This window comes from Pituophis catenifer, unplaced genomic scaffold (assembly GCF_029215685.1).
Source record: "Pituophis catenifer annectens isolate HBS135680 unplaced genomic scaffold, rPitCat1.0.hap2 SCAF_1, whole genome shotgun sequence".
NCBI lineage: Eukaryota > Metazoa > Chordata > Lepidosauria > Squamata > Colubridae > Pituophis > Pituophis catenifer.
This window is the reverse complement of record NW_027256881.1, coordinates 268,097,374-268,124,218: the sequence shown is the minus strand read 5'-3', so window position 1 is coordinate 268,124,218 and position 26,845 is coordinate 268,097,374. Positions and strand designations below refer to the sequence as shown.

The 26,845-nt window shown below is 37.2% G+C and overlaps 1 protein-coding gene across 1 annotated transcript in view; it reads left to right on the top strand.

Moving 5' to 3' along the window:
- Positions 1–783: 783 nt before the first annotated feature.
- SLC1A2 (solute carrier family 1 member 2) overlaps positions 784–26,845 on the top strand; it is a 34,703-nt gene continuing 8,641 nt past the window's right edge. Inside the window, exons 1-8 of the mRNA XM_070931204.1 lie at positions 784–919; positions 5,278–5,430; positions 6,768–7,018; positions 13,378–13,540; positions 16,108–16,234; positions 18,284–18,517; positions 23,294–23,488; positions 25,335–25,469. Of these exons, the coding sequence (XP_070787305.1) occupies positions 790–919; positions 5,278–5,430; positions 6,768–7,018; positions 13,378–13,540; positions 16,108–16,234; positions 18,284–18,517; positions 23,294–23,488; positions 25,335–25,469 (1,388 nt within the window). The 5' untranslated portion in view covers positions 784–789. The remainder of the gene's footprint in view (positions 920–5,277; positions 5,431–6,767; positions 7,019–13,377; positions 13,541–16,107; positions 16,235–18,283; positions 18,518–23,293; positions 23,489–25,334; positions 25,470–26,845) is intronic.

The following is a 26,845-nucleotide window of genomic DNA, read 5'->3' as shown; positions in this document are numbered from 1 at the left end:
ATTTGGATTCCATTAATTGGATGGCATTAATCAGAGTGTTGGACTTGAGTTAATAAGGCCCTTTCCCACTCTAAGAATCTATCTTTTCAATTGGCATTTCTAATCATGTTTCAATCAGCATTTCATTTCATTTCATTATACTAATCTCTAATTTCTTCATTTCCTTTTATTTTTATTCTGCTGATTTCTTGTATTAGACAACAATGTTGTAAATGTGTGAGTAGGACCAAACTGTATATTTCTGTATAGAATCTAGTCATGTTAGGCACATTATCAATTATTACTACTTCATCCATTAAAAGAATTGCAGTGGCTCACAAGGATAGGACACTGTGCTGACGATTGGTAGGCTCATGTTTGAGACCCAGTTGCTGCTGCAAGATGGAATGAGCTCCCATCACATGCTCTAGCTCCTGCTGAGTCAGCAGTTCAAAAGTGGGTGACCTCAAATAAATAGATGGGTACCACTTTGGTGGCCAACTTAATGGGGACATGAAAGGAGCCCCAACTCTGTGCCCCCTGGGAAATGGTGATGCCACTGTTCAATCCTTTCAACCCGGAAATGTTTTGGTGCTCCTGACATGAATATAATACTATATCTATTACAACATTCCTATTATTCTTGAAAAAGGAGACCTCTGACTGTAGTTTCATACTTTTCCAGGAATAGTGAAATCACCTTTTGTACAACATAGTAAATCAACTTCTTCCATTTTTTTCTTAGTAGAATATCTTGTAGGTTTTCACATTAAAATATCTTAATTTTATTTTTCTTCTAGTGCCAACAATATGCCAAAGCAGGTAGAAGTACGAATGCATGAAAGCCATATGAGTCCAGTGGAACATCAACCGAAGAACCTCTGTGTACGACTCTGGCTTTCACTCAGAAAAAATATGCTCCTTTCACTTACTGTATTTGGTAAGTCAACCTGTGAAAGAATATATTGACCAAATTAATTAATGGATTAATATAGCATGTTCTGGTATTCTAAGATATCCCCTATCTACTCCTTCTAATTTCTCTCTTTTTCTTCACTAGGCTTAGAACTCTACCCAAAACACTTATTATTATTTATTTTATTTTATTTTATTTTATTTTATTATTTTATTTTATTTTATTTTATTATTTTATTTTATTTTATTTTATTTTATTTTATTTTATTATTTTATTTTATTTTATTTTATTTTATTTTATTTTATTTTATTTTTATACTGCCCTTCTCCAACAGGACTCAGGGCGGTGAACAGCCAAGATAAAACATAACATATAAAATTTAAAAGCAGTTTAAAAGACATTAAATAATTTTGGCCCTCAAGTTAAAACAACCCAGTTAAAACCAATTTCAAATTAAAAACGAAAGGATGGGATCAAGCCAGCCCAGCTAGATGAAATAGATGTGTTTTCAGGGCCAGACGAAAAGTCCGGAGGTCTGGTATCGTGCGTATCTCTGGGGGTAGGTCGTTCCAGAGGGCAGGTGCCGCCACAGAGCAGGCTCTCCCCCTGGGGGTCGCCAGCTGACATTGTCTGGCTGACGGCACCCTGAGGAGGCCCTCTCTGTGCGAGCGAACTGGCCGATGGGAGGCTATTGGCAGAAGGCGGTCTCGTAGATACCCCGGCTATAAGCCACGGAGTGTTTTAAAGGTCGTAACCAACACCTTGAAGCGCACCCAGAAGACCACTGGAAGCCAGTGCAGCTCGCGCAGAAGCACTTCTGGTGCTTCTCTCATGTTGAACCCCATCTTTCTCATGACTCCTTTGAGACACCCTTAATTTTCTTGCATATTGTTACTAAGCCTAAGAACAGATATTTTAGGTTCAGTAAGCTTCCCTATTTTACTTCTGCTTCCCCTTTCTCTCTTTGTCAGCCATTCAGAGTAGACCAGACTAAGAAAGTAAAGTCATGCGGACCAATACTGCTTGTATTATAAAGTTATCATAATAGAATCTTGTGAATCTAAATGCACTGAAATTCCAGTCCTAATTACTGTATTTAACCAAAGATTGCCTGTATTATTGATATTGTTCATTTCCATCATATTTGCAAATGTTTGCTATGTGAGGTACTTGCTAAATGAGGAATACATGTATCTAGATAAGAAAGAGAAAGATGATTTCAACCAGAGCATGCAATTGTTCCAAAGGCATGATCACAAGTGACTCAAAATACAAAATATCCTTATATAAATCATACTAAAACCATCCAATTTCATGTAGTCACCAAGAACCATCATTTAGTTACTTACTTTATTTGTTTATTCAATTTATATACAGCTCACTCAGCCCATGATTCAGGATCAAATCACAACATAAAAATAGAAACGTATAAATACATATCATATTAGCAGTGTTGCTTGCTTTTTCCCAAGTTAGACGAGGAAGTGGCGATTCATGTCCCTTGTGTTTCCTGCCAGAAGGCTGATAGTTTTTAGCTTTCTCTTTTGCTGTGCACTTTCAGAGGCTAGACCAAGCGATACAGTGATCTACTTTTCTCAATTGCCTTCTGGGTATAGCAGCTTCCAAATATGGAATAGTTTTGACATTTTAGTGTCGTTCCTTGGCTTCCTGCCCAGACTTAACTAAAAAAAATATTACAGTACTGTGAGAGGAAGAGCCAAATCTGTAGCCTTCACAAAGTCTTTCTTTATTCACTTCAGCCTGAATGGATAGCTGTGCTGTTTGTTGAAAAAGCTATGCAAATACTTTTAATGTCTCCCTGCTATTAAAGATTTTGAAACTGAGTTTATTTATACATGGGCATTTGGCTCTGATTGACTGTTGCAAGATGATTGGGAGCCTTTCCTAGGTTGATCTCCAGCAAGTATGTTGAGTTACAATAAAGCATGGGACATCATTCAGTAGATTTTATTGCAGCAGTTGCTATATTGCCAAAGGAAGAAAGATTGCAGGTGCAATTTTTTTTTCCTAAGTGTGTTTTCAGGATGTTTTTTTTTCCTTTTTAAATATGACTAATTGTGACAGCCAAATGACAGGGGTCTATAGGTCACAGTACTTTTTTTCCATTTCCACAAAGAGACAGTTAATAGAGATTGGCAGTTAGCTATTAATGGGAAATACTGTTCTTGTATGTGTCCCCTGTTTCCAAACATATGTTTGTCAAGCCTTTGAGTTCAGCCTGATTAAGAAACTGGCATAGTAACGATTCCAGGAATGTGTTTTACTAGAATTGTTGCCCCTCCCCCTTTAAGAGAAACAGGATGAAGGCAGAGTTGTTCTTTCTCACACTTTCTATTTTCCCAGGCCTGAACAACTGTTGTCTTTCTCCTTCCTCTTTCTCAAGGCCAAAGCTAAATTCCCCTAGAGTGCTTCATTCATATATTGCACATCTGGTCCATACACTTTAAGCAACTTTTCCAATATCTCGCCATGTCTGAAGAGAGAGAGAGAATAAAAGAGAAAGACAGAGAGAGATCCACAATGTATTAAATCAAACATTCTTATTTACTTAGTAAATAGGATTTATCAGCCCCATTATGTTGTTGCAAAGTTTATTTGCCTAATATTTCTTACTTTAAATTCAAAACAGACATTAAATATTGTTATGAGAGAGTTTCACTCTTTCAAGCACTAAGAATTTATAGGGTTTTATTAAATCTTAGTATTCATATAGGATCAGATTTCTTTAAGGGACAAAAGGCTTAAGACCTTGTGATTTAAGATTTATTTTTAGATAGATAGATAGATAGATAGATAGATAGATAGATAGATAGATAGATAGATGGATGGATGGATGGATGGATGGATGGATGGATGGATGGATGGATGGATGATAGGGCATAGCATGTGAGTTTACAATTCTAATATTCCAATAGATTTTTGTTTCCTAACACATTACTGGTAAACTGGTTTCCTCTAGAGACCTATTCTCTTGCTCCCTTTTCAAACCTGCTTCCGGCACAAACTGACAAAATTTCAAGTTCAGCTTCTGAGTTTCTTAGTGAGCTAGGAAAACTGTCCTTCATAATAGTTAGCAACCGTCTCTTGAGAGATTCTACCAGTAAGCTAATTGACCCAATGATTAGGAATATGCCTAATATGTTTGTCCATTGTAAGACAGCCTTTTCAAAATCACAGGGCCATCAGATATGAAATCTATTAGATCCATCTTGAAATGTTTATGCAGCAATACCGTGATATCTACCCCAAATTCCTTTAAAAAGCATTAATTAGTAAATGACTTCTGATTGTCATCAATTAAAAATGCTTACAGCAGAGTTGTATCATTCTTGTACACACAGTAAGCAATATACTTCATTATCAAATTGCAGCAGCTGGCTTTAGTGAGAAGACACGTTCAGTGGCTCTGACCAATTAGCATTGCCTTTCGTGAGAATAGGTGGGAAGCAGGCATTATATCTTTGTAGGCATCCTAAGCTATTTGAGCAGCAGTGTTCAACTCATCCCCCTCTCAGAATCAGAAAAGTGCAAGATATAAGTTTTTGTATCTTGCTGAGCTCATCAGTAAGGCCCCAACCTTACTTACCAAAATTGAGAACTGTTGACTGGTAATTATTACTATTATTATTACTATTACTATTATTATTATTATTATTATTATTATTATTATTATTATTATTATTATTATTATTATTATTATTTTATTTCTATACCGCCCTTCTCCCGAAGGACTCAGGGCGGTGTACAGCCTATTAAAAGCACAGACAAACATCAATTAAAATAATTTAAAATTATTAAATAATTCGGCTCAATTTAAAACCCCAGAAATTTAAAACACCCAATTTAAAATTATTATGTTGATAGTCCAGCCTGGCGGAACAACAGGGTCTTGAGTGCACAGCGAAATACCCAGAGGTCGGAGATCTTACGCATTTCCGGGGGCAGTTCATTCCACAGGGCTGGGGCTCCCACAGAGAAGGCCCTCCCCCTGGGTGTCGCCAGCCGACATAACTTGGCCGATGGCACCCTGAGGAAACCCTCTCTGTGAGAGCGAACTGGCCAGTGGGAGGCTATTGGTGGCAGAAGTCGGTCTCGAAGATATCCGGGTCCTGTGCCATGGAGTGCTTTAAAGGTGGTGACCAACACCTTGAATCACACTCGGAAGACCACTGGGAGCCAGTGCAGCTCACGCAGAAGGGGTGTCACGTGGGCACAACAAGTTATGGTATTCCTTATTTTCCTTGTTGGAAAACTTGGCAATTTGCCAAGATAATTCCACAAAACGACAGATGAAGACTCATAATTATTCAGATTATTTTCTCCTAAACTTTCCTTCCTATTATTTGTTTTGGTACATTCAGGTGTCATAATGGGAGCCTTATGTGGAATGCTCCTTCGCATGGCAGCTCCTATTAATCCTGATGTCGTCATGTTGATAGCCTTCCCCGGGGATATTTTGATGCGGATGTTGAAAATGTTGATCCTCCCTTTAATTATCTCAAGTCTAATCACAGGTGAGATATATTATGAACAACTGGAATTTCATATCCTGTGAGAAATAAAGACCTTTGGGGTCATGCTGACTGCTTTTCAGAGTTTAATAATTTTTCTCCATAATTCAGCACTAGCATATCCTTGGGGTAGGGGAATCAATGCTGTTAATCAGTACTTTATACTTATGTTTATCAAAAACAGATGATACTTTATTTCTAATGATCTGTACTTTGTAGAATTCTGAGACAGTGAATGGTAATTCATGAATAAGGATTAGGATGTTACAGTTATTAATTTTTAATACCATTGAGTGGTGTTGTTTATTCCCTTTTCTGATGTTCTTCTGTCTGTTCAAACACAGAGATTCCTTTTGAGTCCAATTATTGATGATTCTAATGACACAGAATTAAAAGTGAAATTGCCTCTATTAATCTGAGATTGTCAGAAGGTATCATGACCTCAGGAAGACTACCATATCTAGGCCACAAACATCTGGATGACCACTAGATAGGAGCAAAAAGTTTGCAGTTTTTATGTCTCCTTGCTGACATCTAGTGATCTTCTGAATATTTGTAATGCATATATAGTAGGCTACTATAGTAGTCCTACTTCAAGGCTAATATCAAACAAACACCTTGAATGGAAAATATCACATTGTACAAAAAGAACTTGTATGAAACAATGTTCCAGGTATATAAATAAAAAAAAAAAAGTCCACAGACCTATATGCATTTATTTAGAAGTATTTCCTCACTAAATACAGTGAGATTGATTTCTGATGAACATACATAGGATTTTTAGAAACCATGGAAGATCAATTAATCAATGGAACAACTTGCCTCCAGAAGTTGTGGGTGCTCCAACATTGGAGGCTTTCAAGAAGAGAGGACAACCATTTGTCTGAAATGGTATAGGGTCTCCTGCTTGAGCAGGGAGTTGGACTAGAAGACCTCCAAAGTCCTTTCCAACTCTGTTATTCTGTTACTTTTATTTTAATTTAACTGATCAATCTATATGCCCATTAATATATATCAATCATTTAAGATACCTTAGAGATTTATAGGTATCTAAAATGAATTATTGTACATATTTATCCATGATTTTTTTTCTATTGAAACTGTTACATAGAACTTTCTATATCAAAATCATATATAGGAAAAATAGAGAAAATATATACTATTCTATTAGCTTATGAAGTATACAGACCAGTGAAAATGTCCAAAATGCAACAGCAAGAGGGTATATTTATTTGCAAAATGCTAATCATAAGAAACATGCTTGGTCATTATGCAGGTTCTCAATAATCAAGAAGATACCATTTGTGTCTGAATTCTTCCCAATTCAATTCTGATTACAGGGCTGTCAGGACTAGATGCTAAGGCCAGTGGTCGATTAGGGACGAGAGCTATGGTATATTATATGTCCACAACAATCATTGCTGCTATCCTGGGAGTGATCTTGGTGTTAGCCATTCATCCTGGCAATCCAAAACTCAAGAAGCAGCTGGGAGAAGGAAAGAAGAATGACGAAGTATCCAGTCTTGATGCTTTCTTGGACCTTATTCGAAATTTGTTCCCTGAAAATCTTGTGCAAGCATGTTTTCAACAGGTAAAACCTGTGTGTTTCATGCATGATAACTATGAAAATATCATTAAGTGAAATAAGTTAAACAGAATAATCACTGTCATTTGCTTTACCAATTTGATGTCTTTATACTTAAAACATATTTGAATGATAACTGACAAAGCTTCTGTTTGAAACTTTATTGGATGAGCTGCTCAGTCTACAAAAATCATCTTCTTTTAAATTGATGCCTTCATTTGTAGTGAAAGCTGTGCAATTTCCCTCTGGATTCTAATTTGTTTTATTTGTTTATTTCATTGGAGTCCCAAAGTTGCTTTTTCAGGAGGCAACTGGACTTTCTTGGTTTTTCTTTTTCCTTTTGAAGATGTTTCGCTTCCCATCCAAGAAGCTGTTTCAGCTCTGTCAGGATAGTGGAGAATGGAAGGATTTATATTCCTTGCAGACAGCTGGTTATTTGCATCCTTTTAGAGGGTCATTGAAGCACTTGGAGGTTTATCTGAGTCCTCAGGGTAACTTGAGTAGTGCTCCTGCAATTTTTTTTCCTCTGGAAAGCCATTCCTATTCCCACACCATTCAAAGGGTGTTCATCCCAAAATGTATAACTAAAAATCCAGTTGCCTTCTGAAAAAGTACCTTTCGGACAACCATGACCTGAATGACTGAGCATCTCTACAGACTATAACCAGAGCCCACTATTTGGGCAAAAAAATAGAGAAACATTTTGAATAAGTGCCAAATATTTACTTCATTCAAAGATTCATGAACATGAATGTGTTTGCCCAAATGCAACCAAAACTGCTTAACCTTAATATGCTGTTTATTGGATTTCATAAAAATATAGATTTCCCCCCCTGTTTTTAATCAGGAATTGGGATACCTTGTGATTATTTGAACAATGATATTTAGAAAAATCTGGAAAGCTATAGGCTACTCATTTTAGTATTCTGAAACTGTTAACAAGGTCAGGGATACCAGTGCTGCAAAAAGTGAATGAGTTTAGAAGTGTTAGATGAATTCTAGGAAGTGCCAGAAACAATAAAGAGCCAAGTGATTGGTTTCTGAAGACTGAATGGTCTTTGATGAATGTATCTACCCAAGTAAGATCTGAAATGTTTTTGGATTAGAAGGATGGTGAGAATTCTCTACTGTTGTCTACTCTGCTCTTACAAATGAATTAATACTTTAGGCTGGGGTGTCTTTTCCTGAGAAAAATACATTAGTATGACTTTCTAAAGGTTATATGAACTGGTTTTTTATTATCTATGCTTTGTGCCATACACACCAGGAGATGCCCTTGAGCTCTTTTCTCCCACTTCTCTCCTGTCAACCTTTTTTGAGTTGTCTCTAAAGGCGTCGCTTAAAGAATTAAAACAGTGTATTATCTGACTTGTAGCGCTAAGCTTATCCTTTCTGCCTAGAGGGTAGGGAAGGAGCAGAAGACACACAAATCCAGACAGGGATGCCAAAATCAAGAGGACAGCTGCAATGGGGCAATCAAAACTCTGTCTGGTATTTATGTGTGCCCATATATTTAAAATTATTTTTTTTCCTTTCAGTACATTATATTTTATTTGATGCTGGAAAAAAATGGGGTTAATAGGCCGAGCCGGAAGTTAAACATCAACTATACAAGTTTCTTTTTTAAATTTGAGCAATTCTAATATTAAGGAGCACAATTTTCATATTCATAGAATGAGGCAAAAAAGAAGTATAGGGAAAAGGTAGGAGTGGTATCCATTTAAAATGCTAAACTGGTCTCCCCCTTTCTAACTAATTGCATTTGACACAAAGTGAGTAAACCATTGGGCTCCTGAAAAGCTGCATAATGAGATAATAGGCTGAGTGGGAGGCAAGGCAAGCTGCTCTTTATACTGTATTAGCATTATCACTTCTTTTTTAAATTGTTTGCTACTCATAATGTTATATTATTCTTCCAAACAATTCATTTCAACTCTTTCTTTGCTTCACTATTCAGATTCCTATGTATCCTATTCCTATTTATTCAGATTCCTGTTATTGATATTTTAACCCACTAGCACACCAGCTTTGATTGATGGATCTGTATTCACACAATAAATTCTCTAAGCGTCAAACAATTAAAATGGAAACAATAAATGAATTGCACAAACACTTAACGCTTATTATTGTATAAGTAATATCTGTATTACTGTCACTTAAGAGCGACAGTAATACAGAAAGCAAAACAAATCCTACCAAAAAACAATATGAGTCAATCCAAAAGAAGAGACCACATTTTAAGGAACTAAAAGTGTTTTTGCAAAGGAAAGAGGAGTTTGATTTGCATGACATAAGATAAATGTTTTAAATCTGCAGAGGAACAGAAACTGGCAACAGAAAGAAAGCTAATTAAATTTTTGAGAAAATAGAGCATTGAGTAGTACATGACAAAGAAGATTCTCCTTTGCTCTTTTAAATGCTGTAGAAGATTTGGAATGAGAGATCAAATGCTGAAGCAAAGATCAATTCAAGGCACAAATAACCACATGTATGAGTGTCCTTCCAGGGGTGGTATTCAGCTGGTTCGGATCCATTCGGGCGAACCGGTAATTCCGACGATCGGCTGGCCCCACCCCTGCCCTATCTGTCCTATATTTCCTTTTTTCTGGCTCAACTGATTCGTGCGGCACAGCTGATTTCCGTGCCTCCACTGTTCTACTTACTGGCGCTGCCTTAGAAGGTAAGCAGCTAAGCTTCAAACTGCTGTATTTTGAACGCTGCGCGCATGTGCGTGCAAAGCATGTGCTTACCAAACCGGTTGTTAAACCAGTTGCATCCCACCACTGTGTCCTTCATTATAGTTGTGTATTTCCCGAGGTGCCATTTACATATAGGTCATTCTACCACTATCCCTACTCCATGTTTTTAACCAGGTCTGCTTGTGATTTAGAAATATTTTTGGATCCAGACTTGAGTCATTCTCATTGAATATTGGTCCTTAATCAAAATCTGATAGTTTATTCCAATGCCCAGCCAGATTATTTCTTGTACTGAAAAGTTAGCCTTAATTCATTGTTTGCAGGAGAGCAAATAATGAGGAAGTAATATCTTAGAAACAGAGTTGCAGTTCGATTTCCAGTTAGCTCCAGAATTTTAATTATTTAAATATTACAGAAGTAAAATCATTTGTGATGAATATCATATCAAATGTGCTTTTGCATTTTAGTTACTACAGTAGCTTGCTTGCTTCTTTTCTGGTACGTTTTAAATAGGTTGGACAGATGCCGCTCGTTGACCTATTTCTTATTTGTGAAGGTGTAATCTAGTTATGGTATCAGCAGATAACAATGCCTGGCTGGCCCTGGAAGGTGTCTTGGGATATTGGATGGGACACCTTCAAAGAATATCAGAGTTGTAGACCAAAGTGGGGAATTGAAAGCCAATCTAAAAGAAAGCAGCTATAAATTGCTTGTACTCTGTTATCAGGAAAATACTTATTGCCAAGCTAAGTCCAAGAGCAAGGTGAGACAATTCAGCCAGTGCTTTACAAGTAGTTCTCAACTACTAAACTTTACAAGTAGTCCTCAACAACTAAACAGTTCATTTAGCGACTGTCCAAAGTCACAACGGCACTGAAAAAGGAGGCTTATGACCATTTTTCACAGTTATGACCATTGCAGCCAGTCACATGATCAAAATTCAGATGTTTGGCAACTGATTCACATTTATGACAGTTGCAGTGTCCTGGTGTTCACCTTTTGCAACCTTCCGACAAGCAAAGTCAATGGGGAAGACATATTCATTTAACGACCATGTTACTAATTTAACAACTGCAGTGATTCACTTAACAAATGTAGCAAGAAAAGTCATAAAATGAGACAAAACTCATTTAACAAATTTCTCACATAACAACATACTTTTAGTATGGTCGTAAGTTGAGAACTACCTGTACTTGTTTACACTCAACAGTCAGAATCTAAACCCTTAGTTCTCCCAGCATATAGATAATGCTCTGGAAGATACTAGGGAGTGGCTATCTTTACTCTTCTTCTTTTTCCTATCCACCTCTGGGCTGTGCTATCTTGTCTCCTCCCCTTTCTGGGATGTGCTCCCTCCTTCCTGGGAAACTTGTCATTTCACTATAGCCCATCAGACCAGCTCCTCTTCTGTAGGCACTATCTTTCACAGTTATGCCCATGATAAGAGGTCAAGAGTAACTTGAAGCTGATTTTTCACTTTCAATTTGACCATACTTGTAGTCTGTAGAGATTCTCAGTCATCCAGGTCATGGTTGTCCCAAAGGTGCTTTTTCAGGAGGCAACTGGACTTTTTTCTTTTGAAGACATTTCGCTTCTCACCCAATAAGTTTCTTCAGGATAGTGTCAGAGCTGAAGAAGCTTCCATTCCCCACTATCCTGGCAGGGCTGAAGAAGCTTCTTGAATGAGAAGTGAAACGTCTTCAAAAGAAAAAACAACAACAAGAAAGTCCAGTTGCCTCCTGAAAAAGCACCTTTGGGATGACCATACTTGTAGGTTTAACTAGACTTAAAGAAAAACTTCAATAACAGAAGTTTTCAATCAGTGTCATAGTCTTCAGAAGCCCTCAAAATGGTATTTATGTTCTGATTCATAAAAGTCGGCAAAAATAGTTGCCATCCTATCATCATAACTTATATAAACAGTATCGAGAAACTTTTGGAGTTTCTTGAAAAGTAATGCAAACTAAACACAGATGTACCCTTGCTTTATTTATTTATTTATTTATTTATTTATCGTATTTGTATACCTGTCCACCTCACATGAAAGTGATGCTGGGTGGCATGCAGCACTACATTTTTTAAAAAACCAATGGATACATAAAAGCAGTTACAATGATCAAATAACTATAAAAATGCATATAAGTCAGGAGAGAGTGATATTTACCACAATCAGGGAGCCATAGCAAAATCTCCCTGGGTCAGAACACTGGTCCCTTGAGGCCTGATAACATAGCCAGGTCTTGAAAGAGTTGTAGAAATAATCATAGATTGGTGGCCGTATCTTTAATTGCAATCTAGATACAAAAAAGATTTAGAGGAATTTGGATTTGAACCGAAATTTACACAATTAGATAAATTAATAACAGGCCCAGAAGAGAAATTACTATCTAAAATACATAATTATTTATTACATTTTGATTTGGAAGAAGAAATTGTAAAGGGATCAATGATAGCATGGGCTAAAAATATTGAGCACAAAATATTGAGTTAGAAGATTGGAAAAAAATTTGGGAGAAAATCTATACATTAACAAAATCTGCTGCATATAAAGAAAACCAGTATAAAATGTTCTATCAGTGGCATTTAGCCCCAACAAAACTCGCAAAAATGTACCCCAACCTAAAACCTAACTGCTGGAAATGCAAATAAGTACAAGGTACCTACTTCCATGTATGGTGGCTTTGCCCAGAAGTTAAAAAAATCTGGATTGAAAGAGTTGTAGAATGTTGAGAGGGATGGAGCTAATCTCACTTCTGGGACTTCACATGTCAGGCATTGTGGAATAGAAGATACACTTCCTGGGACCTGCCAGATATGTTGTATTAGTTCAGTTAAAGGGACTAAACACTCCAGTGTCTGTAAATTGAATATTGTCCTAAAACATTTCAAGGAGTACTAGCTAGAATTTGGGGTATAAAATGTATAGTGAACAAAAACAAGCACATTGAAGATGTTACTGACATTTTAGCTTTCACTCACTCTAAAATAACCAGGAGAGGAAGAGAAAAGAATTGCTACACAATAGTTCTATTCTCTCTTTGTGCTTACTATTCTTCTCGTATAAAGAGAATACTTCTGAAGATCTATCCAGTGGAAGTTTTTCTATACAATGAAGAACCTAGAAAATAGAGATTGGACAATTTTGGAAAGCTTCCATTGATAGAACCTCCATGCCCATATTGACACAAAGATATATTAGATATAAAATTGTCTTCCTTTTTAATTTTTTTTTTTACTTTTAATATAAATTTAAAATATTGATCCTTTTATTCTGCAAGCTATCCAAATAACTTTTTGTGGGGTGATGTCCCTATAAACAAATATGGAGGTGGTTGTTCTTTTACCCGGATTTGCTACTACACAATTCCAACCTGATTTGGGAATGAGTATTATTTTCTTCTAAAGAAGCATCTTCACGTTTGAAGAAATGTCTCCAATATCTGTAGAAATCATGTATCTTTATTTTATTTAATTTTCTAGATCTCACCATAAAGCAGCTGTATTCAAGAGTCTTTAAAAATGCATATGGAACAGACAATTATTGGTGTTTTGCAATGATAGATCCAGGAATATGTTTTAAGAGTAAGCCCTAGTATGAAGTTGGAAAAACAGTACCTAAAAGGCAATTTCCCCGTTGCATTTTCATTCTGCATTTTATTCTTTCAGATTCAAACAGTTACCAAAAAAGTCCTCATGCCGCAAGAAATGGAAGAACCATCTAATGTTACAGATTCCATCTTTACCATCGTGAATGAAACAGAAGTTACTCCAGAGCCTCAATTAATTGTTAAGAAGGGTCTTGAGTTTAAAGATGGAATGAATGTCTTAGGTATTCTCTCTCTCTTCAGACACCTATTAAATTTATTTCATAGGGATGTTCTGTCATTTAGAAAAACTGAAATTATTTGTTTATAAACCTAATAGATTCTTGATCTATTCCAGTGTAGTTATCTTATGCCAGTTTGAATTCTAGGCAGTTTAGGTTAAATTTGAAGCTTCCTTCAGATGTATATTCATGGAAGGAAACACATTGGTTTCACTCAATTTTCGAGAAATGCCCAATTGCATATGAACAGTTGCAGTTACAGGTACTTCACACTAGTTACCTGTGGAGATGTATAGAGCATGGGTATCAAACTTGCAGCATCACATTGCTGTCATATGACATTTCGTGACGTTTTTCCTATTCGTGGAGCTGGGGAGGGTGTGGCATGCGTGTGAAGCATCCGGCCCATGGGTGTGCCAGTTTGACACCCCTGGTATAGAGGGAAAGGCGTCCTATTCATTTCTGGAAATTAGTTTTGCATGTATAAGCGTGCAGTTAAATGAAAATTGGATTTTTAATGTTATTTTTATATCAGAACATCAGTTGTGATGCCATTTCTGTAAATATGTTCAGGCACATCTGCAGACAAAAAAGGAATTGCTGCTGAGAAGTAACAGTGTTGAATAATAACAGACAGTTATCAAGTGTGCTATTAAAGGGGAGGGTTTTAGAAGGAACACCCAAAGTCCTTCTGAACTGGATAAATCACACAAATCAATTAACGAGAAGCATTTGAATCAAAACTATACTTAATATGTTATTTTTTTAGAAGTGTAACATGTATATTCTAATGTATCTATTAAAGGCCAGGCATTGTGAAATCCTGCCAAGGGGAATCTGAATAGGATAAATGTTACCTTTGGGCTCCAATCATTTTTTTCTAACTAGCATCTAAGAGACAAAGCTGATGTTTTTAAGAAGATTGAGGCTACTGATTGGATATTTGGTTGCTGACGTCAGAAATGGAACTTTATCCCACTGGACAAAACATCAGCTAGTTTCCACTTAAGGGATTTCACTTATTTTCAAGCACATCTAAATAGATTAGGTTTATTTTCGAGCTTTGATCCTCCTAATATCTTACCAGAGGCCAAGAATGTTCTTTCTTAGACAATTTTTTCTGCTAATTCTGCAAATCTCTGAAACCACGACTCAGTTCAGTTATATCAGAATGAAGATTAAGCAAGGAACTTAAACAAACCTAAAATAGAATGTTTTTGCAACTCTCTGTATTTCCAAATCTGCCCTAGAAATATCCCATTTTTCTGGAGTATATTTAGGAATGCAGGGAGAGCAGTGGAAGGACTGAAACAGTTCCATCATTAATTTTTGTATTGTTTAAGAATTTTGTAGACACCTTGGTATCGTTTGAAAATAATTAGTTTCACAGACAATTTCTTGTAGCCCTGCTCCAAAGGCTTATGAGCTTCTGCATCAGATTCATAAGGATGTTAATGAGATAAGAAACTAAAAAGATTCTTGACTAAGTGCCACAGAGCAAAGCTATTCCCTCAACTCCATAATCTGTGAATGCTTGGACAATTAGAACCAACTTTCTTCAAAATAGTATCTCAAATTTTACATCATCCAAACCTCCCATAGCCAAGATCAGAAGTACAGGATGCTACTGAGTGGTTAAGCAAAATCAACGGAGGTGCACCATGTTTATTGAATTATATGATATATGTTTTAGTTTTGGGGAGTGATTAAGCCATCAATCTGTAAATTGGGGGACTGTGAGTTCTATTCCAACCTTGGCCTGAAGCCAGCTGGGTTACCTTGGGCCAGTAACTTTCTATCAGCCCTACGAAGGAGGCAGTGGCAAACCATTTCTGAAAAAGCTTGCCAAGAAAACATACACACACACACACACACACACACACACACACACACACACACACACACAAAATATATGTCAGAATTTATCTAAGGATAGTCAATGAATACTTTGAGATGAAATGCTCTTGTCACCATCCATTAAAAGGCATTCCCTAATTATAGCTGTGTTTTTAAACAGATAATTAACAATAACAATAACAAATCTTATTAAGATATGACTTGTCTAAGAAAAAAAAGACAAAATGATTGTGCTGGAATATATGTAGGAATATTCCAGATGGAAAATAACAAAAGTCTACAGAATTCTGCAGTGTGAAGTTTCATTTTTTTAAAAAAAACACCGTTGCTTAAGATTAAAGCAAGGGAATAATAACAGTTATTGGAACCCATATGATCTTCCATGCAATGGAAACTGATCATCTGACTCTCCTTTATGACCCAAGGAAGTCTCTCATGGGGGTCAAGGAACGTTCAAGAAAGCCTAGGGATTTAGGAAGAGATGGAATTACAATGATAATGCAAAATCAAAGGACTTCTTACTTGTTTGAGCTATTGCTATCTTGGTTTTGCCCCCAATTCTCCTTTTTAATTGTGCCACCTCCCCTACAAAATCACATTTGTTTCTTAGTGGTTAATTGAGGTAGAAGAATGCGAAAAATTCCCCTTCAGAAAATTTTGCAATTTTAAGAAAAGTTTCATAAAAGAGTCTGACGGTAGTATTCTTTCGACAGGCCTCATCGGGTTTTTCATTGCTTTTGGTATCACAATGGGCAAGATGGGAGAACAAGCCAAGATGATGGTGGATTTCTTCAATATCTTGAATGAGATCGTAATGAAATTAGTAATTATGATAATGTGGTAAGTTAAAGTCATCATCTACTAGATGCTCCAAACCCTTTTCTATTTTGGAAATCATTTGGAATTTGATTAGTAATTATACCGAGAACTTTGTGGGATCAAGCCAAAAGTATATGTAATCCAGGAGTCTGGACTACAAATATATCCAGGAATTTCACAAGCAGGATATGATGATGATAACATCTTCCATTTGTGCTTCCTAGCTAATGATGATGAAATCATGTTGCCTTTGATTTTGGAGGTCATGGAGACCCAGTTACTGTAAGCCTGCCAAAATGTTTGCATTGATGTATTTTATTATATTGGATTGAAATTACAGTCTTTCTGTCTTTTTTTTTTGTTTGTTTGTTTTTTGTTTCAGCTTTCCAATTTTGTTTCTCTTTCATAGTACAAAGCACTTTGTAAAGAACAACACAGAGAGGAATTATGGTTTCTTTTTACAATAAGTAAAGCAGACAGAAGTCTGTGCGAGGGTGGATTGGGTTCATTAAAAGGTGAACATGGGCTATAGAGAATATTTCTATCTGCTACATCATGCCACACTATACAACATCTTAGCTCATTATAGGATCCCAGTAGACTATTGTTTCATTCTTCCTCGCTTCATTCTTGATTAGCAGCATCTTGGAAGATGATTAGTAGCTGTGAGCTTGGTTTATAAATTGGGGGGAAAAATCAGTCTACTTTTCATTTAAAATCTATCCAATTTGACTTGGTTCCAATTCAAAGAATGATTCAGGAAGTCATATGCTGTACCTCTTACTGAGGGGCATGGAAAACCCACATCTGGTAACTGCTGTGTTGTAGCACCACCTCTTCCTCCTCAAAACAAAGGAGTAGTTTCAAGGATTTTGTAGCTAGGTTTTATTACATTTATTTGCATTTGAACTGAGTTACATAACAGTGTCTGCTTATGGCAGCCTTTTGAAGCATTGAATTGTACAGAATCTCTGGGGTTGTTGTTTTTCAGCTCTGATCCCTTCTTCATCTTTGGGGAGCTGTAGAAATGGTCCATAGCAGTTGATTGATGTCATAGTCCAACAAAATCTAACACTTAATTTACTGTGTGATGCTCCAGTTTTTTCCTGTATTGAAACTGGATCTTTGCATCACAGTTATTCTCACATACTGTTTAGGATCCATTCTAAGCTGCTAATAGTGATTCCATAGCTTCTACTGTTACAGTTATAGGGATTTTACACATGAATCTGCTTTATTTATATAGGCAAAACATTTATTGTATGGAGATAAAGTTATTTGTTTTCATATCTGAAAGATACTTGCTGTCCAGTTATTTATGACTGTTATCTGAGGAAATGGTCAATACATACCAAGAGCTTCAGTGATTTGTAAAACTCTCATAAACACCATAAAAACATAAAACAATGTTGAACATTCAGTAAAGATTCCTTGAAACCAGATTGTAAGGATTAGCCTCAGTGGATATTTCAGGAAGGAGAGTATCTGGCATCTTTGGAAACAGTGCTTCAAACAACATGGTTCAGAAGCTTATAGATTACTAGGATTCTTCATTGAAGGATCAGATGTGGGTTTACAGCTGAAACTTAGTTCATGATAAAATAGTGAGGATGTGATGTGTAAGGGCATTCTTGAAATTCCAGTTTCCAGAAGACTGGCTTAAGTTGTAATAAAAGCATTAGTCTCTAAATGACAAATATTTTATTGCCATCAAAAACTGTCACAGCTACTCTTCTATAATTAGTTATAAAGACCTGATTGACTATTTCCCTACTAATACTAGTAGAAGAATGCAAGTGGGCAAAAAGGATGTATAAACAGATAAGTAGATTGAAAATTTTGAGTTTAATTTTCTCATTCGCAGCCTTATATTAGGCAAAATTATACAGACTTTATTCTTAGCAAACATATAAACAACATTGAAGTAGAATGTGTAAATTCAAGATTTCTGAAAGTGAAATAAAATTCTAATAATAGGGAAAATTTCCTGGATTTTGCTTTTAGTGCATTTGATTATTACTAGATTGATACCTGTAATTCTATTCCACATTTTTTATTACTTTCTTCTAGGTATTCTCCATTGGGCATTGCGTGCCTCATTTGTGGAAAAATCATTGCAATCAAGGATTTGGAAGTAGTTGCTCGACAGCTTGGCATGTACATGGTAACCGTGATTGTAGGTCTTCTCATCCATGGAGGGATTTTTTTGCCTCTGTTGTATTTTGTAATTACGAGAAAAAATCCCTTCTCATTTTTTGCTGGGATCTTTCAAGCATGGATCACTGCTCTAGGCACAGCTTCAAGGTATTTAATAGAAAATGATGATGTTTGCTAGAGATGTATCTCTCTTTTCATGGGACTACCTTTTAACCAAAATGGGCAGGAAATTCAATATCGTGATAAAAAACTGTGTCCTGAATCATTTTTCTCCAAGGCTATTGCTTGCCAACTGCACGATTGCAGGCTGAGGCTATCAGAAAGCTTTGTTAGTATAAAAAGTGTCCCAAAAGTAGAAGGTCAAAGAATTTCACCACCAAAACTGGATTCAGTCTGACTTATATTGATAAAAGAGATTGGGCTGGACCTGTTGCACTTTGATCTAGGTTGCTCTGAAAACTCTTCTTTTTCTTTTGAGTTGATGGTGACTGGATTGTCATTTTTACATAGTTATGTTTTATTTTTTTAAGTGTCCAGAGTCCATTGACTGGGTGATACAAAAACTGTGCAAACAAACAAATAAGCATATAAATACATATGCATACATACATTTGTTGTTGTTAGTTGCGAAGTCGTGTCCGACCCATCGCGACCCCATGGACAACTTTCCTCCAGGACTTCCTGTCCTCTACCATCCTCTGGAGTCCATTTAAGCTCATGCCTACATACGTGCAGAATAATGACAACGGGGTCAACAACATCAAAGTATTGCAGGGCACACTTTTTTGTATCAGTTCAAAAACATAAAACTGCCAATCATCTCCTCCTTTGGACTGAATGTTGTATTAACATGCCTAGAGAGTGGCATATAGGGACAAAATTAGAAATGCAGAAATAAAACAGACTATTTCATAACTGTCTCCAGGGGTTCGTATTACAGTGTGTATGTAGATAGGAGCTACTAGTTTGTACTGGCTCCAGAAAATAATACTTGGCCCCTATCTTTATTCTTGGTGTATTATTTCTTTTCCTTTGTGACTAATTCTAGTCTGTTCTACTCTATTCTAACTGGGAATGGCTAGTTAAACGAAGTCAAGGACTGGGGATGACATGATAGTAGCCTTCCAATATTTGAGGGGCTGTCACAGAGAAGAGGGGACTGATCTATTTTCCAAAGCACCTGAGAGCAGGACAAGAAGTAACAGATGGAATTATCAAACAGCAATCCAACCTAGAATTAAGGAGAAATTCCCTATCAGGGAAAACAATAGATCATTAAAACGGCTTGCTTTCAGAGTTTATAAGTGCTCCATTGCTAGAGCTTTTTAAGAAGAGATCGGATGGCCATTTGTCTGGAATGGTATATGTTCAGCTTGACCAGGGTATTGGAGTAGAACACTTCTACGGTCCCTTTCAACTCTATTCTGTATTCTATGTTTTCCCTTACACTGAGTCCTATTTTCTATTCTGTCTCATGTATAATTACTTAGGTAGCTACAATAGAGATAGGAAATATGACTGTTTTGGTTTCTCAGAGTTCTTCATTTCTGCAAATCTGCCAGGCTTGGTTCATCAGACTGGAAAATATTTTTCAGAAGATGGATAGTTAAGTGCACATTTCTTCCAAATATAATAAAAACACATTTATGTTATTTTCAAGTTCTTTCATGTGTGACAAACACGCATCAATGTAGACAGGTGCTTTCCCTAATTTTTAAAATACGTAAACTCCATGCACCAATTTAAAAGATATGAATATTGAATCAGAACTATGTTTTGGTTCACCTGTTGTCCTAAACATGTAAAAACTTATCCAGTTGAGTGTGAATAATAAGACATTTTCCCATCTTCTTTAGCTACATCATTGGAAAATACTGTTATTATCAAAGCAAAGTATTTCTTTTAGGCAGTGCAGGGGGTTAAGCATTTCTTGGTTGTGAGCATGTTTACGAGTTATTTGAATCTCCATAATGTTCGCTGTGAATTTTTTCCTTTCCAATATAATCAGAAGAGATAGAGAACATGGAGGAAGGAATACCTATGGGATAAATATTAGATTGATCAATCCATTTATAACTGTTCTCGTTTTAGAAGTGAAGCTAATTGTCAGCAAGTTACTTCTTATTTCGTTTCTGTCCCCTGTAAAAAGAATGTGTGGGTAACTGGAGGAAAAACTGGATACCAAAATCCATGACGATTTGTTGAAATGGTGCCAAATAAACTGAATACTAGATACTGAATGTAGCTGCTATCAACCCTGACTCCTGATTGGCATTTTTGCTTATCTAACAATTACAACTTAAACTGGAATGTGGAGGCATTGGAAGGATTGCTTCACAAAGTGGTTCACAAAAGGTTTTGGCATGAGTGAAGTGTCTCTCTTTGAAATGTTGAAGCACCCATGTTCCAAAGGAACCCTCTGAAATTCACTTTGCATAATATGTGCATGTCTTCATATCCACTTCACTAGAGTTCCAAGTACATTGTTCTATATACATGCACATGTATATAGACATGCACAGACAAGCTGGGAAAGACACCCCAAGCTTTCTGGAGGACATAATTGTTTCTATATTACAAAAAGAGGAACTTCACTTGCACCAACAAACACTTCAAACGTTTTGTACAGCTCTATCTAGTTGAGGTTAACTGTTCACAAAAAAGCTAAGCAAGATTGGACCTGAAAGTTTTTGGATGGAGATTATCGATGGATGGACATTTTCATTTTGTCATCAAGAAGTGAAAACCTGTTCCTTTAATAATAGCCACATTTTAAGGGTAATATGTAAAAAGATCTAGCCAGATCTTTTTGTGTTTCGCTCAGTTGAATTCTATACTTAGAGAAAGAATATTCATTGCTGAAACCTGAGGCTGAATTGTTTGGACAGCCTGGGAACCAGTTAAGTTGTTGGAATAGTTCCAAGAAATCCTGGTTCAAGCCATCCTTGAGTTATGAAGCCTTAATGTTCAAGTTTTGTCCCATCACTGAAAAGCTTCACTCAAACTGTGTATGTTTCTAGAATAGATGAACAGAGTTCACTTGTGCATTGGGAGAGCCCTGGCTGATAATGCACTCTCAGATAATACCTTTGAATCAGAATTAATTTTTCTAATTATGTGAAGATACATTTGGTGTAGTATCATCAGTATGCTCCTGATTCTCAATTGTATATCTCAGTTGTATATTGATCCCCCAGCCAACCATTGGGATTCCCATTGCCTATTGCTGCGCGGGCCTCTGCTGCTTGCTGCAAGGAGGTAAATTGCTGGGAGCAGATTTTTTTTTTAATGCTGCAGCGGTCATAAGTGTAAAAAATGGTCATAAGTCACTTTTTCCAATGCTGTTGTAACTTTGAACTGTCACTAAATGAACTGTTGTAAGTCAAGGACTACCTATAGTGTTAAGATTGAAAACTATACTTATTTGTACAGCTGTAAGTGAAGAAGCTAGTTTTTTTCCTAGGATTTTTGAATGCATGAAAAAGCAACCTCCTAACTTTGACTCTATTTGTAAATATAAAGTTAATTTAATGTCATTGTATCAGAGAGAGGAGAGGAATTTCCATCAACATTTCTCCAAAATGCTAACAGGATTTTCCAAAACCTTGAATACCAACCTTTACCCATCAGATTTACAAATATTTTACTATGTAGTGAGACTTGTTAACCCTGCATAGAAGAACTTCTGACTTAAGAAATCTACATTCGACATTCATTTGACCACATGGATGAAATCAAGCCCAAAAGAATGCTGGACTTCTTTTAAAAGAATACAAATTGGAAGATTATAGAAATATATATACCAGGGATTAAAGTACAGAAAGTATGGGTTTCAAAAACCAAAAAAATAAAAAAGCTTATTTGGCTATTTTTAAAACTCAGTTTTTGTAGAGAGGACAATACTTGGTTGTTGTATAAAAATTATTATTCTGATCATTTTCAAGGGAAAATAATGATCAAGGTTCTGTCCCAGTATCTAGAAGCTATGAGGTCTGGATGGAGAAGAACAAGCTTCTGCTCAGTCATACCAAGATCAAGTTTTGAGATCTGGAACCCGAGATACTTCATTATTGATTCTGGATGAATCACTGTTCTGCTCAGATTCAGGGTGCAATTTGGGGGTCTTCTTTCTTGTTGAACAGATGACAGTTGTGGTCATGGGGCTTTTGAATAACTTAATGTTGGATGCCAACTTGTGACTGTTCTTATATTGGAGGGTCCTTCTTTCCATCCTACTTCTCTTAGTCACCTCCTGGTTTGATTTTTGTACTATACTCTACATGGGACAGCCCTTGATCCAAAGATTACAGAATGCAACAGTATAGATTGTTATGAACATTCCTCAACTATGTCACACTTCATCAGTCATCTTGTGGAATCCAGGAAGCATGCTTTCTCTGTGGCAATGTTGCTGTTTGGAATAATGTCTCCTTGCTGACATAATCATTGGCTCCAACTTTGCAAGCTTTCGGAAAGATAATCAATAGTTGATTCTTCCCTCAGATGGTTGGATCAGGAAGGGCAGAGCTCCCATTTGGTGGAGATAGCAATAGCACTTAGACTTATATACTGCTTCACAGTACTTCACAGCTCTCTCTCTAAGTGGTTTACAGAGTCAGCATATTGTCCCAACAATCTGGGTCCCCATTTTACCAACTTCGGAAGGATGGAAGGGTGAGTCAATCTTGAGCCTGTTGAGATTGGAACTGTTGGCAGCCAACAGTCCGCAGAAGTAGCCTGCAGTACTGCATTCTAACCACTGTGCCACTATTTAATTGCTTATTGGTTCAGTTGTAGAATTTATTTTCCTTTTGTATTTTGATTACTGTTTTTTGTATGCTGCCCAGAATCAGGTTGAATTAAGCAATTATTCACATGTTTAAAATAACAAAATAAAATAATTTATTTTCCTTCGTCCTTCAGTGCTGGTACCTTGCCTGTTACTTTTCGCTGCCTTGAAGAAAATTTGGGCATTGATAAGCGTGTGACAAGGTTTGTCTTGCCTGTTGGAGCCACGATTAATATGGATGGAACTGCCCTTTATGAAGCAGTGGCTGCCATCTTCATAGCACAGATGAATGGCATTATTTTGGATGCCGGACAGATAGTCACTGTCAGGTAATCTATTGGGGTTGGTAAAAAAAATTGATATCCCAACGTTAAATATTGCAAAATTATTTACATTTGGAAGTACATGCTAGCCTTTACTCATGCTCAGAATCTATAAAAAGTTTCCATTTCCATCATAACATTTATATACAAATACAAGCAGTCTGATAGCCATCGTTTATATGATGTTAAACAGTAAGCATGATTTTTCACCGTATGGATAGTGAATAGAAAAAAAAACAGTGAGGGTCCAATTGGCTAAACTTAAATGAATCGCATGTTGTTTTAATATCAGAACAATTAACAAGAATATAATTGGGAAAAATGGTTTTGAAAATGAACAGACGGGCACGTTATCAGTAATCCATGCTTAATGATGGTATCTGGGACCAGAATTTCTATTACTAAGTGATGTGTTCCTAAAGCGCAATGTCATGTGACTGCATCCAGCAGTCCCCAGTTACTGTCATTAAGTGAGGTTCTTACGTTATCATGGGTTTTGATTTCCTGTTGGCTTCCCCATTGACTGTAGTTGAGGGAAGCCAACAAGGAAGGTTGCAAATTGTGATCCACATACCACATACATACCTTGCAAATTGTGATCACTGTCATGCTCAGAAATCTGGGCTGCTTGGTGAGTTATGATCACATGAGTACAGGGGTGTAGCAATGACCAGAAATTTGAGGACTGATTGTAAGTACCACTCATTCACTATGATAGTAATGGCTAACTTTTTCTGGACCGAGTGCCCAAAGCGCACGTGGCCAAAATGCAATACGCGTGCAGCCCACACACATGTCCCCGCATGCCCCCACCCCCGTGCATGCACATGCAGCCCCTCAGATGCGCCTCACCCCCATGCATGCATGTGCAGAGACCCAAAGACCAGGTGGCCAGTGTGAGGCGCATGCTTGGCACAGCTGAGCCGGGGCAATGGCTCTGCGTGCCCACAGAGAGGGGTCAGTGTGCCACCTGTGACACACGTGCCATAGCTTCACAACCATGCCACTATGACAAGTTAATCTGGTTGCTGAACAAGTGTTCATTAAATGAGGACCCTTGTAATAAAAGCACTTGAAAATATTTTGGTTCTGATGTTGGCCTGTAACTGTGTTGGATTGTACTTCCCACCCTCTCTAAATATTAGCAAATGCTGAATTGAATTCTTCAACAACATTTGTAGTGCCTCACCTGTTCTAAACTCAACCAACTGTCTTTAATATAAAATTAATAGATGTTATGAATTTATAAGAAAAATGGATTGGGTCCAAGTCTATCCATATGCCAGTAGAAAGCAATCCTCTGGAAATTTGAGGAACATTGCAGAGCAGAGTTGTGGAGTGTGCAATGTGTTGATGGTTCAGGAGAAACAAGTGAAATATTTCCCATGCAAGTAGGACAGTACAGGTAGTCCTTGACGTATGACCACAATTGAACTAAAATTTCTGTTGTTAAGCGAGACATTTGTTAAGCGAGCTTTGCCCCCATTTTATGACTTTTCTTCCCACTGCAGTTGTTAAGTAAGTAACATGCTTGTTAAGTAAACGTGGCTTTCCCATTAACTTTGCATGTCAGAAGGCCATAAAAGGTGATCCCATAACCCTGGGACACTGCAATCATCATAAATATGAACCAGTTGCCAAACATCTGAATTTTGATCATGTGACCATAGGGATGCTGTAAGGCTCGCGTTAAAAACAGTCATAAATCACATTTTTCACTGTAACTTCAAAAGGTCACTAAATGAACTTCTGTGAGTCAACGAGTACCTACGTTATTTTTGAGAAGATAATAACCCGAGTCCATGTTTGCACAATTCCTGTATTAAATAAGCTGACATGTTTTGTTTTACAGTTTGACAGCCACTCTTGCCAGTGTTGGAGCTGCAAGTATACCTAGTGCGGGACTGGTGACCATGCTTCTTATCCTCACTGCAGTAGGACTTCCCACCCAGGATATAAGCTTACTTGTGGCGGTAGATTGGCTCTTGTAAGTAAGGCTGCTTTTAGGATATATGTCAAAATAGTGATTGATTATCCAGCTGATAGGATATTAACTTCAGCCTTAAGTCACCTCCTCGTGATAAACTGCAAACTGGTGATTAAGATCTCAGACTGGTAATAGAGATATCCAAGGCCAAGCTCCTGTTGATCATGGAATATCCTACATGGCTTTGGAAGAGCCGAACACTTTGTCTTAGCTCAACCCGCTTCACAGAATTTGATTTTCACCACTCAAAGAAAAAGCAAAACATTTATGATATAAAGGGGTTAATGTCATGTCTGTGAATTGTTTGTGATATCCAATTGTAGGTAATACGCAGACGTTGCGTGCTATTACTACTACTAATTATTATAAAAATAGAATGTCTTGTAGCAATAGCAATGGCACTTAGACTTACATTATACACCAGTTCATAGTGCTTTATAACAGGGGTCCCCAATGGACTAGCATTGGGCTGTGGCATGCCAGAAACAGGGCTGCCACAAACAAGCAAAGGCACATCTATGGGATGCAGGCAGCATGTGACACCATGTCCCCTTTGGTCTGCAGAAAAACGTCTCTCTGTGGAACTGGTCCCTGGTGCTCAAAAGGTTGGGGGCCACTGCTTTACAGCACTTTCTGAGTTTATGGAGGCAGCATATTGCTCTCAACAATCTGGATCCTCATCAGTGGTGGGATTCAAATTTTTTTACTACTGGTTCTGTGGGCGTGGCTTGGTGGGTGTGGCTTGGTGGGCGTGGCAGGGGAAGGATACTATAAAATCTCCATCCCCACACCACTCCAGGGGAAGTGAGGTGGAAAATCCCCATTTCCTCCTGATCAGCTATGACTCAGGAGGCAGAGAATAGATGGGGTCGGGGCCAGTCAGAGGTGGTATTTACCGGTTGTCCAAACTACTCAACATTTCCACTACTGGTTCTCCAGAACTGGTTAGAACCTGCTGAATACCATCTCTTGTCCTCATAGTACCAACTACAGAAGGATGGGAGACTGAGTCAACCTTGAGCTGGTTAGGTTCGAACTCCTGTACTCATTTACAATAGCTTTTCCAGTTGCAATCATTAGGCAGATCCTACATGGTCATTAGATGTGACATCATGTGATTGCCATTTGTGACCTGATGGTTTTCCCATTGACTTAGTTTGATGCTGACAGTAAAGTTTATAGATGGTGACTTCAGGACACTCTGACTGTCATAATTGCAAACTGGTTGCCAAGCACCTGAATTGCAATCATGTGACTGCAGGGATGTTGCAACAGCTGAAATTTAGATGACTGGCCATTAAGTCTTCTCATTCAGTGCCTTCATAACTTCAAACAGTTGTCAAATAAAAGGTCATTAACAAGGACTATATGTAATA